The 13,628-nt window shown below is 36.1% G+C and overlaps 1 protein-coding gene across 5 annotated transcripts in view; it reads left to right on the top strand.

The window, feature by feature from the left end:
- ZBTB21 (zinc finger and BTB domain containing 21) overlaps positions 1-13,279 on the top strand; it is a 58,004-nt gene extending 44,725 nt beyond the window's left edge. For all 5 annotated transcript variants that reach the window (XM_043995684.1, XM_043995686.1, XM_043995682.1 and 2 more), the window contains one exon: positions 8,672-13,279. In XM_043995684.1, the coding sequence (XP_043851619.1) occupies positions 8,685-11,852 (3,168 nt within the window). In that variant the 5' untranslated portion in view covers positions 8,672-8,684 and the 3' untranslated portion in view covers positions 11,853-13,279. The remainder of the gene's footprint in view (positions 1-8,671) is intronic.
- The last annotated feature ends 349 nt before the right edge of the window (positions 13,280-13,628 follow it).

Below are 13,628 nucleotides of genomic sequence, written 5' to 3' on the forward strand. Positions count from 1 at the left end.
ATAGAGAATCTATCCAATGCAGTAGAGTCCTTGCTGAAAGCTGTTTTTGGACATTCTGTATCTACTATTGAAGCACTTGAGCTATCCACCTGTTACTCCCCACACTCTGGCTGTATTACTGGGTCACCTGTTTTTCCTATCCTGGATTTCCTAGATAATATCTTGTACACAATTCATTATTGGTAATAGAATTCAACTTGCTTGAAATCAATTGTGCATCTCTCCATTGTCCTTTCAGTAACCTATAATTTTAATTTCTTAGAGATTGTGGTGTACCTTAACTACAGTCATATGAGATTACCAGAGGAATTTCATTAAACAAGATGGGCTTTTGTAATCAGGAAACAATTTGGGATCTTTTAAAGCATTGAAAGATTTTCCAAATGCAGTCTAGCCTGCTCTTTTCTTGCTATTAATTCATAGCTAATTTTCCATCTCTATTACCTGACCAAGGCATATATACTAATTATTAGCTTAATGGTCTACTCATTCAACCATGTGCCATTATCTAAACCTTGCTTTGGCCTTTATTTTGTAAATTGTTAGCCTGATCTCTGTTAACAAGTCATAATCTCATTAAGGAGGCCATGTAGTATTCTGGGGTTTTATGCATTCATCAAATGTCATAAGATTTCACTATGTATAGAGAATTCCGCTTCCATTTAGACTTTGCAGAGACATTTAGTTTTTGGAGAGCTCTTTTATACCACTTATAATAAAGCAGTGGCAAGGGGGTGTGTTTTTTTCGGGGGGGATTGCACTTTTCATATAATTTTGTGATGGAAGATGTGGTTTGCTACACTTAGAGGGCATGACATAGGCATCTATCAAAGAAGACTGAGAAGGAGAAATCTGATGAAAGGAGAACGAGGAGAGAGTAGTGCCAGAAATACCTGGAGAGAAGAGGGTATCAAAGAGAAGAGGGTGATTGACACCAGCTGCAGAGAGATCAAGTGAGAAGAAAGGAAGTGGAAGCACTTATTATATGTCTTTTTGAGGATTTTAGCCATGTATGTGAAGAGAGATATAGTATGATAGCTATTGAGGACAGATGAATCAAGTAAGGATTTTTGAGGATTGATTGACATGGATGGATGTGTTTGTAGGTAATTAAGAAGCGGTCATTAGACAGGGAGAGATTCAAGATAAATTACATGAGTTGGCCAGCTAGGTGGTACAATTGATAGAGCAATGGACCTGGAGTCAGGAAGATCTGAGTGAGTCCAAATCCAGTCTCAGACATTTACTAGCTCTATGACCCTGGTCAAGTCATTTACCCTGTTTGCCTCATTTTCCTCATTGGTCAAATGAGCTGGAGAAGAAAATGGCAAACCACTTTGGCATTTTTGTCAAGAAAACCCCAACTGGGGTCATGAAGAGTCATACATGACTGAAACAATTGAGAAACAACAACATACGAGTAGGAATACAGAGGGGACAGTCAGCTGGAGAAGACAGGATGGAATGGAATTACTTGTGTATAGAGGTATTAACTTGGCAAGGAGAATGGCTACTTATTATGATATAGGGTGGAGTCAATAGTAATGGAAGACATCAGAGTCATATGAGATGAGCAGTTGGAAAGAAGAGGGAACTCTCAGGGAATGGACTTTTTTTCAGTGAAATTTACATGAAGGTGCTCAACAGATAAAGTAGTAGGAAAGAAGAGCTATGTCAAGCTTTAGGAAGGATGAAAAGATTTAAAATAGGCTGTGGTGACAAGGATAATGGATTGATTAGAGTCCTTGCTTGACTTGCCACAGTGATAGCCCATTTTAGATTATATAACATAAATGTGTAGTGGACTCAGGCAGCACAATTTCATTATTTTCTCCAGCTTTGTTCAGCATCATGTAAATAGGAGGGAAGGCAAATGATGGTGGGATTTAGCTAAGCAGGATCTTCAGTGGGATAAAGGGGCAAGTAACTCAAGGGAAGAAGTCAGTGTAGAGTTGAATTGATTCTTCAAAGGAGCAATATAAGGAAGATAGAGAAGGGAGAAGAGTGTAGCTAGTGCAGGAGTGGTGGCCCAAGAAAGACCTGAGGGGTAAAGAGATTGGAGGTAATGATGAGGATGAAGAACAGGGTTTGGAGTTGCAAGGGAGAGGGAAGGGTGGAATGACAGCAGATTATGAATAGACAATTAGAGTTTATGAACATGGATGTGGAGCATTTGTGGGTGTTGGCAAGATCAAAGAATTCCATCTTTTGTGTTCAGCTGTGATAAGAGTGGAGGAGCAAGTCATGGGAAATAAATAAGCTTAGAAACTGGGAGGTTGGGGGCAGCTAGGTTGCACAGTGGATAAAGCACCAGCCCTGAATTCAAATCCGGCCTCAGACACTTGACACTTATTAGCTGTGTGACCTTGGGCAAGTCACAACCCTCAATGCCCTGCCCGAAAGAAAGAAAGAAACTGGGAGGTTATGGTGTTTCAGGGAATATCTGTCAATCAGTCATTTGATCAATGAATGTACTGAAGTCTCTCAGTATGAGTGCAGGAGTTGGGGAGGAGAGAGAGACTGTGAATCAGGCATTTAATTCATTGAGTAAAGAAGGAGAGTGTCTTGGAGATTGATAGACAACCACCAGAAACGTGACTGGGTCATAAATATGGATTGAATGGTCCTCAAAGGAGAGGTTACTGAGTGATGGCGCTAGAAAGAAAACCTAGAAGTAAGAAGAGAGAACAGTTCTCCCATCAAGACAGATGATTCAGAGCATATATTTAATCCATGAATATCCTTGGGATGCTCTGGTTTAGGTCTTACTCCAGGTTTTCTGCTGTCATTTTCCCCTCTGCAGCTCTTCATGGTTTCCTGAACCAATACTAATGATCTTCCACTGTATTTCTTGGTTATGAACAAATTCTAAACTAGTGTTATCCTTAACTGACATATCTCGCAGTGCAGCAAGCAGATCAGACATTTTCTGACTGGGTCAGATTTACAGTTCTTTTTACACCTCATTGTCATGTTTGTTATGTAATAATTAAATGTCTATAAGGAATAGTATAAGTACATGTCATCTTCCTTTATCCTCTTCCCCTTTTTAGCATTAGTTGTATGATATTACATAGTACCAAGACAGTGCTTATGCTTTCCATCCTTTCTACCTATTTGACTAGCCACACCTTTTCTAGGCATATTGATCTCCAATAATACTTTTTTATTTTCCTATGTGCAGAGTTTATCTTGGGCAGTGTGCTCACTGTAGACTTCTCTGTTTTTGTTTTTTATGACATATACTCTGAGGAATAAAAATTGCAATATTCCATTACATGAAGCCATATAACATCACCTAAAACATACTAGAGTTAAAAAAGGGGACGTTTGGAGCTATTGAAAGCGCTGTCTAGTTTTCCAAATATGAAACATAATCCTCTTCTGCATCCTCAGTCTGAGTCCAGCTTGTTGTCCATCTATAGTGTCTAAGCTATACAATTAGACATACACACACGGATGGAGTAACTCTGTCAGGTGTCCATTGAATTGTGTATTATAGACTGGACAATAAGCATTCTTTGGTATTTTACCAGTAACTGTTGGAGGTGTTAGATGCCTTCTACCTAACAGGAAGGTCAGGGAAAACTAAAAGTTTGATTTTGGTTTATTTTCACCTTTCCAAAACAATGGTAATAAAGTACTCTTCAGAATCATCTTGGATAGTTCCTTTTATTTCAATCCTCTTTACCTTTTTCTTTGATCCACTGACACTGACTTCCTGGCTGTTTCATAAACAAGACATTTCAGGGAGCAGCGAGGTGATGCAGTGGATAAAACACTGGCCCTGGATCCAGGAGGACCTGAGTTCAAATCCATCCTCAGACACTTGACACTTAACTAGCTGTGTGACCTTGGGCAAGTCACTTAGGCCTCCTTGCCCCTTGCAAAAAAAAAAAAAGGTGAAGGCTTTGGGGACAGCTAGGTGGTGCAGTGGATAAAACACTGGCCCTGGATTCAGGAGGACCTGAGTTCAAATCTGGCCTCAGACACTTGACACTAGCTGTGTGACCCTGGACACGTCACTTAACCCTCATTGTCCTGCCAAAAACAAAAACAAGACATTTCATCTTTTGGCTGTGGTCATTTTCTTTGGCTGTCTCCCATGCCTGGAATGTTCTAACTCCTCCTTTCCACCTACTGACCTTTTTGGCTTCCTTAAAGTCCCACCTAAAATTCCATTTTTTTACTGGAAGCCTTCCTTAACCATTCTTAATTCTTCTAGTGCATTTCCTCTGTTAACTATTTTCTATTTATCCTGTATATACTTTGAGATACATGTGTATATACATATATATGTATATGTGTGTGTATGTATGTATGTTTATATATTATCTCTCCCATTAGATTGTAAGCTTCTTGAGGGTAGAGACTGTCTTTTGCTCTTTTTGTATCACTAGTGCTTAGCACATTAGTAAGTACTTAATAAATGTTTATTGATTGAGTGATTGATTCTTCCCCTTGTTACAAATCCCCTGTGATTGTGGTATAGATGTCAAGGCAGGACATCAGGCAATCCAATATAGGGTCTAGTATCCTTTATCCTATAAGTAATAAGGAACAGGTGTGAAGACTGTGTGAATTCCTCAGTGGGAATTGTGTGTGAAAACTTATGGGGAGATCATCTGTAAGTCCAGGTATGAATTTCTCAAGGTGAGGTTGGTCTCCTTATGCATAGCATAAGTGCTTTTTGATTTTCTTTTTTAAAAATAATAAACATTTTTATTTATAATTTTGAGTTCCAAATATTATCCCTTCCTCTCTCTCTCCACTTCCCCCTCCCTCAGGCAGTAAGTAGATATGGGTTATACATGTACAATTAAAACATTACCATATTAGCAATTTTGTACAAGAAAACGTGAATAAAAGAAAAAAATAGTAGAAAATAGCACGCTTCAGTCTGTGTTCAGTCAATATTAGTTCTTTCTTTGGAGGTGAATAGTATGTCCTTTGGGGTTGTCTTGTATCATTGTATTGCTGAGAATAGTTAAGTCACTCACAGTTCTTCATCAAACAGTATTGCTATCTCTGTGCACAGTGTTCTTTTGTTTCTGCTCACTTCACTATACATCAGTTCATACAAGTCTTTTCAGGTCTTTTACAATCATCATGCTTGTTATTTCTTACAGCACAATAATATTCCATCACCATAAAATACTATAGCTTGTTTAGCCATTCCCCAGTTGATGGGCATTTCTTTGATTTCCAATTCTTAGCCATCACAAAAAGAGTCATAGCATAAGTTTTAATGGCTCAGGTGAAGGAATTGACTACTAGCCTGCTCAGGCATAGATTCAACCTTTGTATCCAATCTTTGGGTACAAGGAGAGGTCCTGCTGCTGGCTTAAGTCGGTAACCTATTAAGTATACAGTATGTGACAGATTACTGTTGCCAATCAACACTAATCTGTCATATACTGTATACTTAATAGGTTACCGACTTAAGCTGAGTACTGAGTTTTTATTTTTCATACTAATGACCTAAGTTTGTATGCCTGGGTACAGTTTTTCAAGCCTGTATTCCAGGACGGTCATGGAGTCTCTCGTGAGCTTTACTAGGACTTATTTATTCAGTTGTTCAGTTGTGTCCAACTCTTTATGATTCCTTGGACCATAGAATTCTAGTACTGTCCATGGGGATTTTCTTGGCAAAGACACTAGAGTGTTTTGCCATACCTTCTCCAGTGCATTAAGACAAACAGATTAAGTGACTTGTCCAGATAGTAATGGTCTGAGGCTGGATTTGAACTCAGGTCTTTCTGACTCCAAACCCAGTGCTCTATCTACTGAGCCATTTAGCTGTGTTACCAGCACTTAACCTTGCCTTTAAGGTCATTAGCTCCTATAACATATTCTTTTGGTGTTTGCTTTTGGGATAATTAAGCTGGATTCTTGAGTGATTATTGATCTCATTTAGGACATTATTGTTATAGAACTCAATAAAATCAGCTTGTCATTATCCATAAACAAGAACATCTGGAAGACCTTTTTTTCTGTCTTATACCTCACATGGTATTAATAATCAGAGGATTGTCAAAGAAAATTATCCATTGCATCTGTCAAGAACTCTTATACACTTTACATAAACCTTGTAAAGATTTTAAAGCTGTATTATAAAAAAAAGTACAATAGGATTCTGTATTCTCTCTGACTTTTATTAAATTTTGTGATGGAAAAGATATCCAACCTAATAAAAATACCTTGCATATAGGTGTTTGATAAATGCTTGTTGGATTAGATTGCTATAGAATGTAGCTATAGAATATAGCTTGTGCGTTACCTTTCCATATTTTCATCAATGATGGCTTGATGAGGTATATAAAGGGTGGCATATCAAGTGTTACAAAGATTTTGTAGAGTTGAGAAGTTAGGCATGTGACTTCCTAGTTATGCATACTTTCTTAATTGCCTTGTTTCCATAGTCTTCCTTTCTTTCAGACGTTTTGAAAATAGATTATGAAATTTCTTCAAAATTGTGTCACCTTGGTCACAGACCTCTTTCTATATGTGATCTGGTTTGTCTGTTCTTGGCCTCTTTTTCTTTTTCTTTGGTGCCATTTCTACTTCTTAAAATACAGTAGAATTCAAACGTGGCTCTATTGTCATTAGTAGACAGAATTGTTAAAGAAATTCTACTTCCATTGTTTCATCCTTTAGGAATAATCTAGTTTAACCAGATTTCACATCAGACTGTGCAAGCTTAATTTTCTTTCCATAACATCTTACTATTTGGATTTGGTGCTTGTGTTTCCACTTTACTTCTCCATAAGATTTCAAAAATGAATTTATGTGACTAAATCAGTGTTGCTGATACTATATTGCTAAATTATTATTATAATTATTGCTAATAAAACAATTGTTGATAAATTATAATTGTTGCTTTATTATGAAACCCTGCTGTACTGTTTAGTTTAGTAAATAAGATGAACTAGTTACCCTTAAAGTACCCAGAACCTAAAAGCAGATTATTTTGCACTCATTGTGGTGATTCCTTTTTAGCAATTCAACTTCCATAGGAAATGGGAATAGTTTGCATTGATTTCCTTTCCTTTATTCATTTTCATTGTCATCTGGTTTAAATAGCTCATGTTGGGACCAGAGTTCAAACCCGGCCTCAGACACTTGACACTATCTGTGTGACCCTGGGCAGGTCACTTAACCCCCATTGCCCCACCGGGGGAAAAAAAAAAGCTCATTGGAGCTATTTTTATACCCTATTTTTATCCTAGTTTTTTGTTGTCTTTAACATTTGATCTAATTCACTGACATTTTGACTTCCCATAGCTGATTCCAAATGTGTTTAAACAATAATTTCCCGTCTATAAACATATAGTCAGTTTTCATTTTTATGATTTTTACTGAGTGCTTGCCAGGTCTAATCTCTTTCAGCTGTCTTCTTGAAGGAGGTATTCATCATATATAGGTATGAGGCATGTTTGTGTTATCTACAATCCTTTGGACTCTTGATTCTGAATCACATTATACACTATATATTTTTGCCTCTTCTCCTATGTTCTCTTTGCATTGAAGTCACTAGAAGGTATTGAGTTCACAGAATTTCTCTTTTTCTTCAGCAGAACAGATGTCTCAAAACCTACAATTATCTTCATAGTACAACTTTTGCTTATTCTCATTGAGTACTACAAAACAAGATGATCAAATTTCCTATAAAGTTATATTTTCTAGTCTTTGGAGACATGATATAAAGCCAAATCTGCCTATCCTTTTTATCTGCCTCTTGTGGGAGAGCTTATGAACCATTCTTCATTTAGCTGCAACTTCCTTATCTTCTGGTTTCATTTATAAATTAAAAAATCAATGTTTCTATAATGCAGTTCCTCTTAGTATGTCACTGAATAAAGCTTTGGCATTTAGAATATAAACAGGTTAACTTTATAGACCTTTAAAACCTTTGCTTCTTCATCCCCTTCACTCTTCCATAACTTTGCCACTATCATTGCAGAAGAAAAAGGGGCTTGTATAAGATTGGTGCCAATTTTACCTTCTTTTCACGATCCAAAGAATTTGTTACCTAATGACCAGCCTCCTTGTACTTGTCTAAAAAACCACATCTAGTATGTGGCAAAATCTGCCAGTTTGCATGCTACTTTCATATCCGTTTAGAATCTGTTGTCAACTCAATACCAAGATGAAGGTTTAGAATAGGACTTTTGTGGAAGACAAAACTACATTTCTTTCTTTTTTTTTTTTTTTAGTGAGGCAGTTGGGGTTAAGTGACTTGCCCAGGGTCATACAGCTAGTAAGTGTCAAGCATCTTGAGGCCGGATTTGAACTCAGGTACTCCTGATTCCAGGGCTGGTGCTCTATCCACTGCGCCACCTAGCTTCCCCAAAACCACATTTCTTAAATGGAATAGTTCAGACTTTTTATTTTCTAATATAGATAAATTTTCCCCTCGAATGATGATAAATTCATGAAGAATATTATTGGTCATATTTTAAAAGGAATTTTATTAAATAAAATCCTTATTGGTATGGCCTTCTAGTCTCTAATTCAAGCAATCTCTCTGTTATCTAAAGATACTTGTTAAAGTTTTATTTTAAACAAGTATTAGTAATGAATTAGAATGTTATTTATTCACATCAATAAATGGCATTTTATACGTGTTTTCAATGTTATTTAAGATTGTTCGTGCAATTTTTTTTTTCAGATAAACCCAAACAATGGAGGGACTTCAGCATTACATAAATCCAGCACATGCCATTTCTCTCCTAAGCGCTTTAAATGAGGAGCGTCTCAAAGGACAGCTCTGTGATGTTCTTCTAATAGTAGGGGACCAAAAATTTCGAGCTCATAAAAACGTCTTGGCTGCCAGCAGTGAATATTTTCAGACTTTATTCACTAATAAAGAAAATGAGTCCCAAACAGTATTTCAACTTGACTTCTGTGAACCAGATACTTTTGATAATGTATTAAATTATATTTACTCTTCATCTTTATTTGTAGAGAAAAGCAGCCTTGCTGCTGTGCAAGAACTTGGCTACAGTCTTGGCATTTCTTTCCTTACTAACATTGTTTCTAAGACACCGCAAATCTCTTTTCCAACATGTCCCAACAAGAAAAAAATATTTCAGGAAAGGGATGAAAGTAGCTCTCAAAAAAGAAGTGTTATCGTTTGTCAAAGCAGAGTTGAAGCACAGGGAAAGAATGCTAGTCAAATTCATCATGACCTAAGCCATACTTCAAAACCTTCACCTAGCATTGCAGTCAAGAATCATAATGATAATAATAAACCAAATATCACAAAAGCAGTTGAACCACTTCATAATTTGTCATTAAATGAAGGAAGGTGGCCAAAAGAAAGTTCATTGGGTTATCCCAAGCTTATTGAGCCTTCTGGATCTTTGGATGATCAGTGTAGAAGTGGTTTGGTAAAAAGAAATACATTGTTGCCTTCAAAACCCTTACAGGACAGAGAAACTTCAGAGGATAAACAAGGAATATGTAGTCAGCCTTTAAGAGAGAAAGCTATAGAAATGTCTTTGAAAAAACCACAGCCACCTGTTTTATCTCTTTGTAGCTCATCAGAGGCTCCATATGTATTACAAGAAACTGGCAAAGGAAGCAGTCAAGGGGAAGATAGAAATTTACTGTACTACTCAAAACTAGGATTAGTGATCCCTTCTTGTGGACCAGGTCCTAGAAACCAAAGTATTGATGGAAGTGGCCCACTTGTTAAGAGTCTTCTCCGACGATCATTATCAGTGGATAGTCAGGTTCCTATGTATTCTTCAGCTAGTTTGAAAACCTCACAGGGATCATCCTCAATAACAAATGATGCACCGGAGAATATATTTAGTGCTGCATCTCAAAAGTCATCTTTGAAAGAGTCTACTGAAAAAACAGTACTGGTTGACCAGACACAGGTCATACATCCACATCGCCTTAGGTCCTTCAGTGCCTCTCAGTCATCAGAAAGGGAGATAGCCTCACCTGCTACAGAGGTACGAATCAAAACTGAGCCTAGCAGTCCACTTTCAGATCCTTCTGAAATAATCAGGGTCACTATAGGAGATGCAGCAGCATCAGTCAGTAAAAACTTGTCTTTTAAGATAGAAGATGATCAAAGTCATCAAAATAGAATTGTAGCAAAAAGGAGATTTCAAGCTGACCGGAGGTTACCATTAAAAAAATTGAAAGTAAATGAGCATGGTTCTCTTGGATCAGAAGATAATTTTGAAGAAAACTCAAGCCCTACTCACCTAGATACTGAGTTCCCAGATTCAGATTTTAGTAAAGATGAATATAGTGAGATGGAAGAAACCAGACCAAATAGAAAATTTAAATGCAAGCATTGCCTTAAAATTTTTAGATCCACAGCAGGTCTTCATCGTCATGTTAATATGTACCATAACCCAGAAAAACCTTATGCTTGTGACATTTGTCACAAACGATTTCATACAAACTTCAAAGTCTGGACACATTGTCAGACACAACATGGAATTGTGAAGAACCCATCACCAGCTTCCAGTTCACATGCTGTATTGGATGAGAAATTCCAAAGAAAGTTGATTGATATAGTGAGAGAGAGAGAGATCAAAAAAGCCCTGATTATTAAATTAAGGCGCGGCAAATCAGGTTTTCAGGGACAAACCAGTTCACAAGCACAGCAAGTCATCAAAAGGAACTTAAGATCCAGAGCCAAAGGAGCATACATTTGTACTTATTGTGGGAAAGCATACCGTTTTCTTTCTCAGTTTAAACAACACATAAAAATGCACCCAGGAGAAAAACCACTAGGAGTAAATAAAATTACCAAACCAAAAGAACATGTTCCTCATGAAAGTTCATTAGAAAAGGAGACTTACCAGTGCCACCTCTGCAATGCTAAGCTCTCCTCTCTTGTAGAACAAGGAAACCATGAACGATTATGCAGAAATGCTACAGTTTGCCCTTATTGCAGCCTCAGATTCTTTTCCCCAGACTTGAAGCATGAACATGAAGGTAAATGTGAGTATAAAAAGCTGACTTGTCTCGAATGTATGCGTACTTTTAAGTCTTCTTTTAGTATTTGGCGCCATCAAGTTGAAGTTCATAATCAGAATACCATGGCTCCATTAGAAAACCTTTCTCTTCCTAATGACCACAATGGTGATGTAACTAGCACTTCAAAACTGCAGCCCCAGTCTGAGCTTAATAAAGTAAATCATTTTATTACCACAAAAGAAGATGGAGTATTCAGTGATTCTTCAGAACAAATTAATTTTGATTCGGAAGACTCTTCATGTCTCCCTGAAGACCTGAGTGTTTCTAAACAACTTAAAATTCATATCAAGGAAGAGCCCATAGAAGATACTCAAGATGATGCTTCAGGATCTAATTTAGCTTCAAAAGAGGCAGTATGTAATAAAGATACTGGTGTATGGCCCTGTGAAAAGTGTGGGAAAATGTTTACTGTGCATAAACAGTTAGAGCGTCACCAGGAGCTTTTGTGCTCTGTGAAACCATTTATTTGTCATGTGTGCAGCAAAGCTTTTCGTACTAACTTCCGTCTCTGGAGCCATTTCCAGTCCCATATGTCCCAGACTACAGAAGAATCTGTACGTAAAGAGCCCGAGTCGTGCCCACCAGCTCACTCCCCATCACCACCACCTCTGCCTCCACCATTGCCCAAAATTCAGCCTTTAGAGCCTGATAGCCCTACTGGTTTGTCTGAGAGTACATCTACTACTACTGAGAAACTATTTGTTCCCCAAGAATCAGACACACTCTTTTATCATGCCCCACCCCTTTCAGCAATCACATTTAAAAGGCAATATATGTGTAAACTTTGTCATAGGACATTTAAGACTGCATTTAGTCTTTGGAGTCATGAACAAACACACAATTAACAATTAAGAGACTTATATGTTAAGAAATTGGAAATTATTTCCAGAATATTTTAGAAGTTCAACCTAAAGATCTAAACAAGTGGTAAGAGACAAAAAATGGCAGAAAAAGGTTGGAACTTCTTGGATTTTAAGATGAATTAAATTAACTGATGTTAGTAGATAGAATTCTAAATAGACTTCTGCAAAACAAAATATTGTCTGGGATCTTATAGCAGAATAATTTAAATTTATTAACTTGGGAATTTTATCTTATTTTTATTGTATGTATATAGTTCTTCATTCCATGATGTCACTATCATTTTCAAATCTTGGCTGCTAATAGTGAGTTGAAATTAGCAGAATACTATAACCAACTTCTTGTTTTGATTATACTGAACACTCATTTATTCTGTTGAAGCTCCATTAAATACTTGTCACATTCTTAAATATTTGTCATGTTCTTGCAGTTAAGTTTATAGGGAAGAAGTGGATTTAGTGTTTTGTATTGATTTAGATTTTAGTATCCTTTAGCAATAATAAGTATAAACCTCAATTTTCATGAGTTATCCTGACATTTAATGGAAAAGTTTTTATATCCTATGATCATATGGAATTGTCTTTTTATTATTTTATGATTCTTGTGCAAAATTTTAATGAAGCAAAGTTCAATATAGTAACAGTAATACTTAAGTTGATATGAAGCAGAGAAATGACCAGTTATTATTAACAGTGGTCAAATACTAAAGAAGACTTGGGAAATTAAAATGGACTGCTTAATGGGAGGACTTAAAAGTCAGTTTACAGTAGCTTCAGTAAGTATAATAAAATAGTGCTCTACTATGTTGTAATGTAAACCTTAGCACTCAAATACAAATAATATTTGAATGGATTTTTTAAAGTTTTGTGTTTCTTATAGTTTACACTATTTATGTTTTTTTAAGATGGAATGTATTAGAACTTGAAATACTGAACCACATAGTTAAGATGAAAAGGAACATATACATGGCACTAATTTTTCATTATAATACTAATTTACTTTTGAACAAAAACTTGGAAGAAATATGCACATAGATATCAAATACCATGAAGTAGGTAGACTATATTTTAAAATAACATCACATATGTTATAATTCAAAATAGAGGACAAAGCACCAGACTCTACATTTCTCCAGAATGGCATATATAATATATATACATATGTATTTTCTGTCCACTTATTTTTTGTGATTTGTGTTAAAATTCTATCCTTTGGAGGGGAGTTTCTTTTTAAATGGTAGTGATAATGGTGGAAAGCTGTCAAAAGATATTTGTTAAAAATAAGGACAAAGGTCCAAAATTAATTTTTGTCAGGGTAGAGTGGAATAATATGAAAGTATTGAATTGATCCTTGTAAAGATAATACGAATTAAATTTCAGATTTTTAAAATATATTCCTTTTGGCAGGTAAGAGGAAGAAACTCTATTGACTAGAAAAGGATTTGCTGCTGCTCTAGTAGAGCAAGATTATAATACACCTTTCTTAACTATATTTACTCATATTCCAGACCAATGGAGAGAAAATATTAGCATTGCAGTTTCTTTTATTATAATACATGGAAACATCCTTTTGTGAAAAATGTAAGTGAATTTGTACACTTCTTAATCTTATATACAATTTTGTCTTTTACTCCCAAATGAAGAGCTATTCCAAGTCATTTATAAAATCTGAAACAATATTCATAATTGTATCCTGTTTTATCCTTACAGATTTTTTTTAAACTTAAGAAAGCTATTACCATCTTTACTTTTACTTGAGAG

The sequence above is a fragment of the Dromiciops gliroides genome, chromosome 3, assembly GCF_019393635.1.
Source record: "Dromiciops gliroides isolate mDroGli1 chromosome 3, mDroGli1.pri, whole genome shotgun sequence".
NCBI lineage: Eukaryota > Metazoa > Chordata > Mammalia > Microbiotheria > Microbiotheriidae > Dromiciops > Dromiciops gliroides.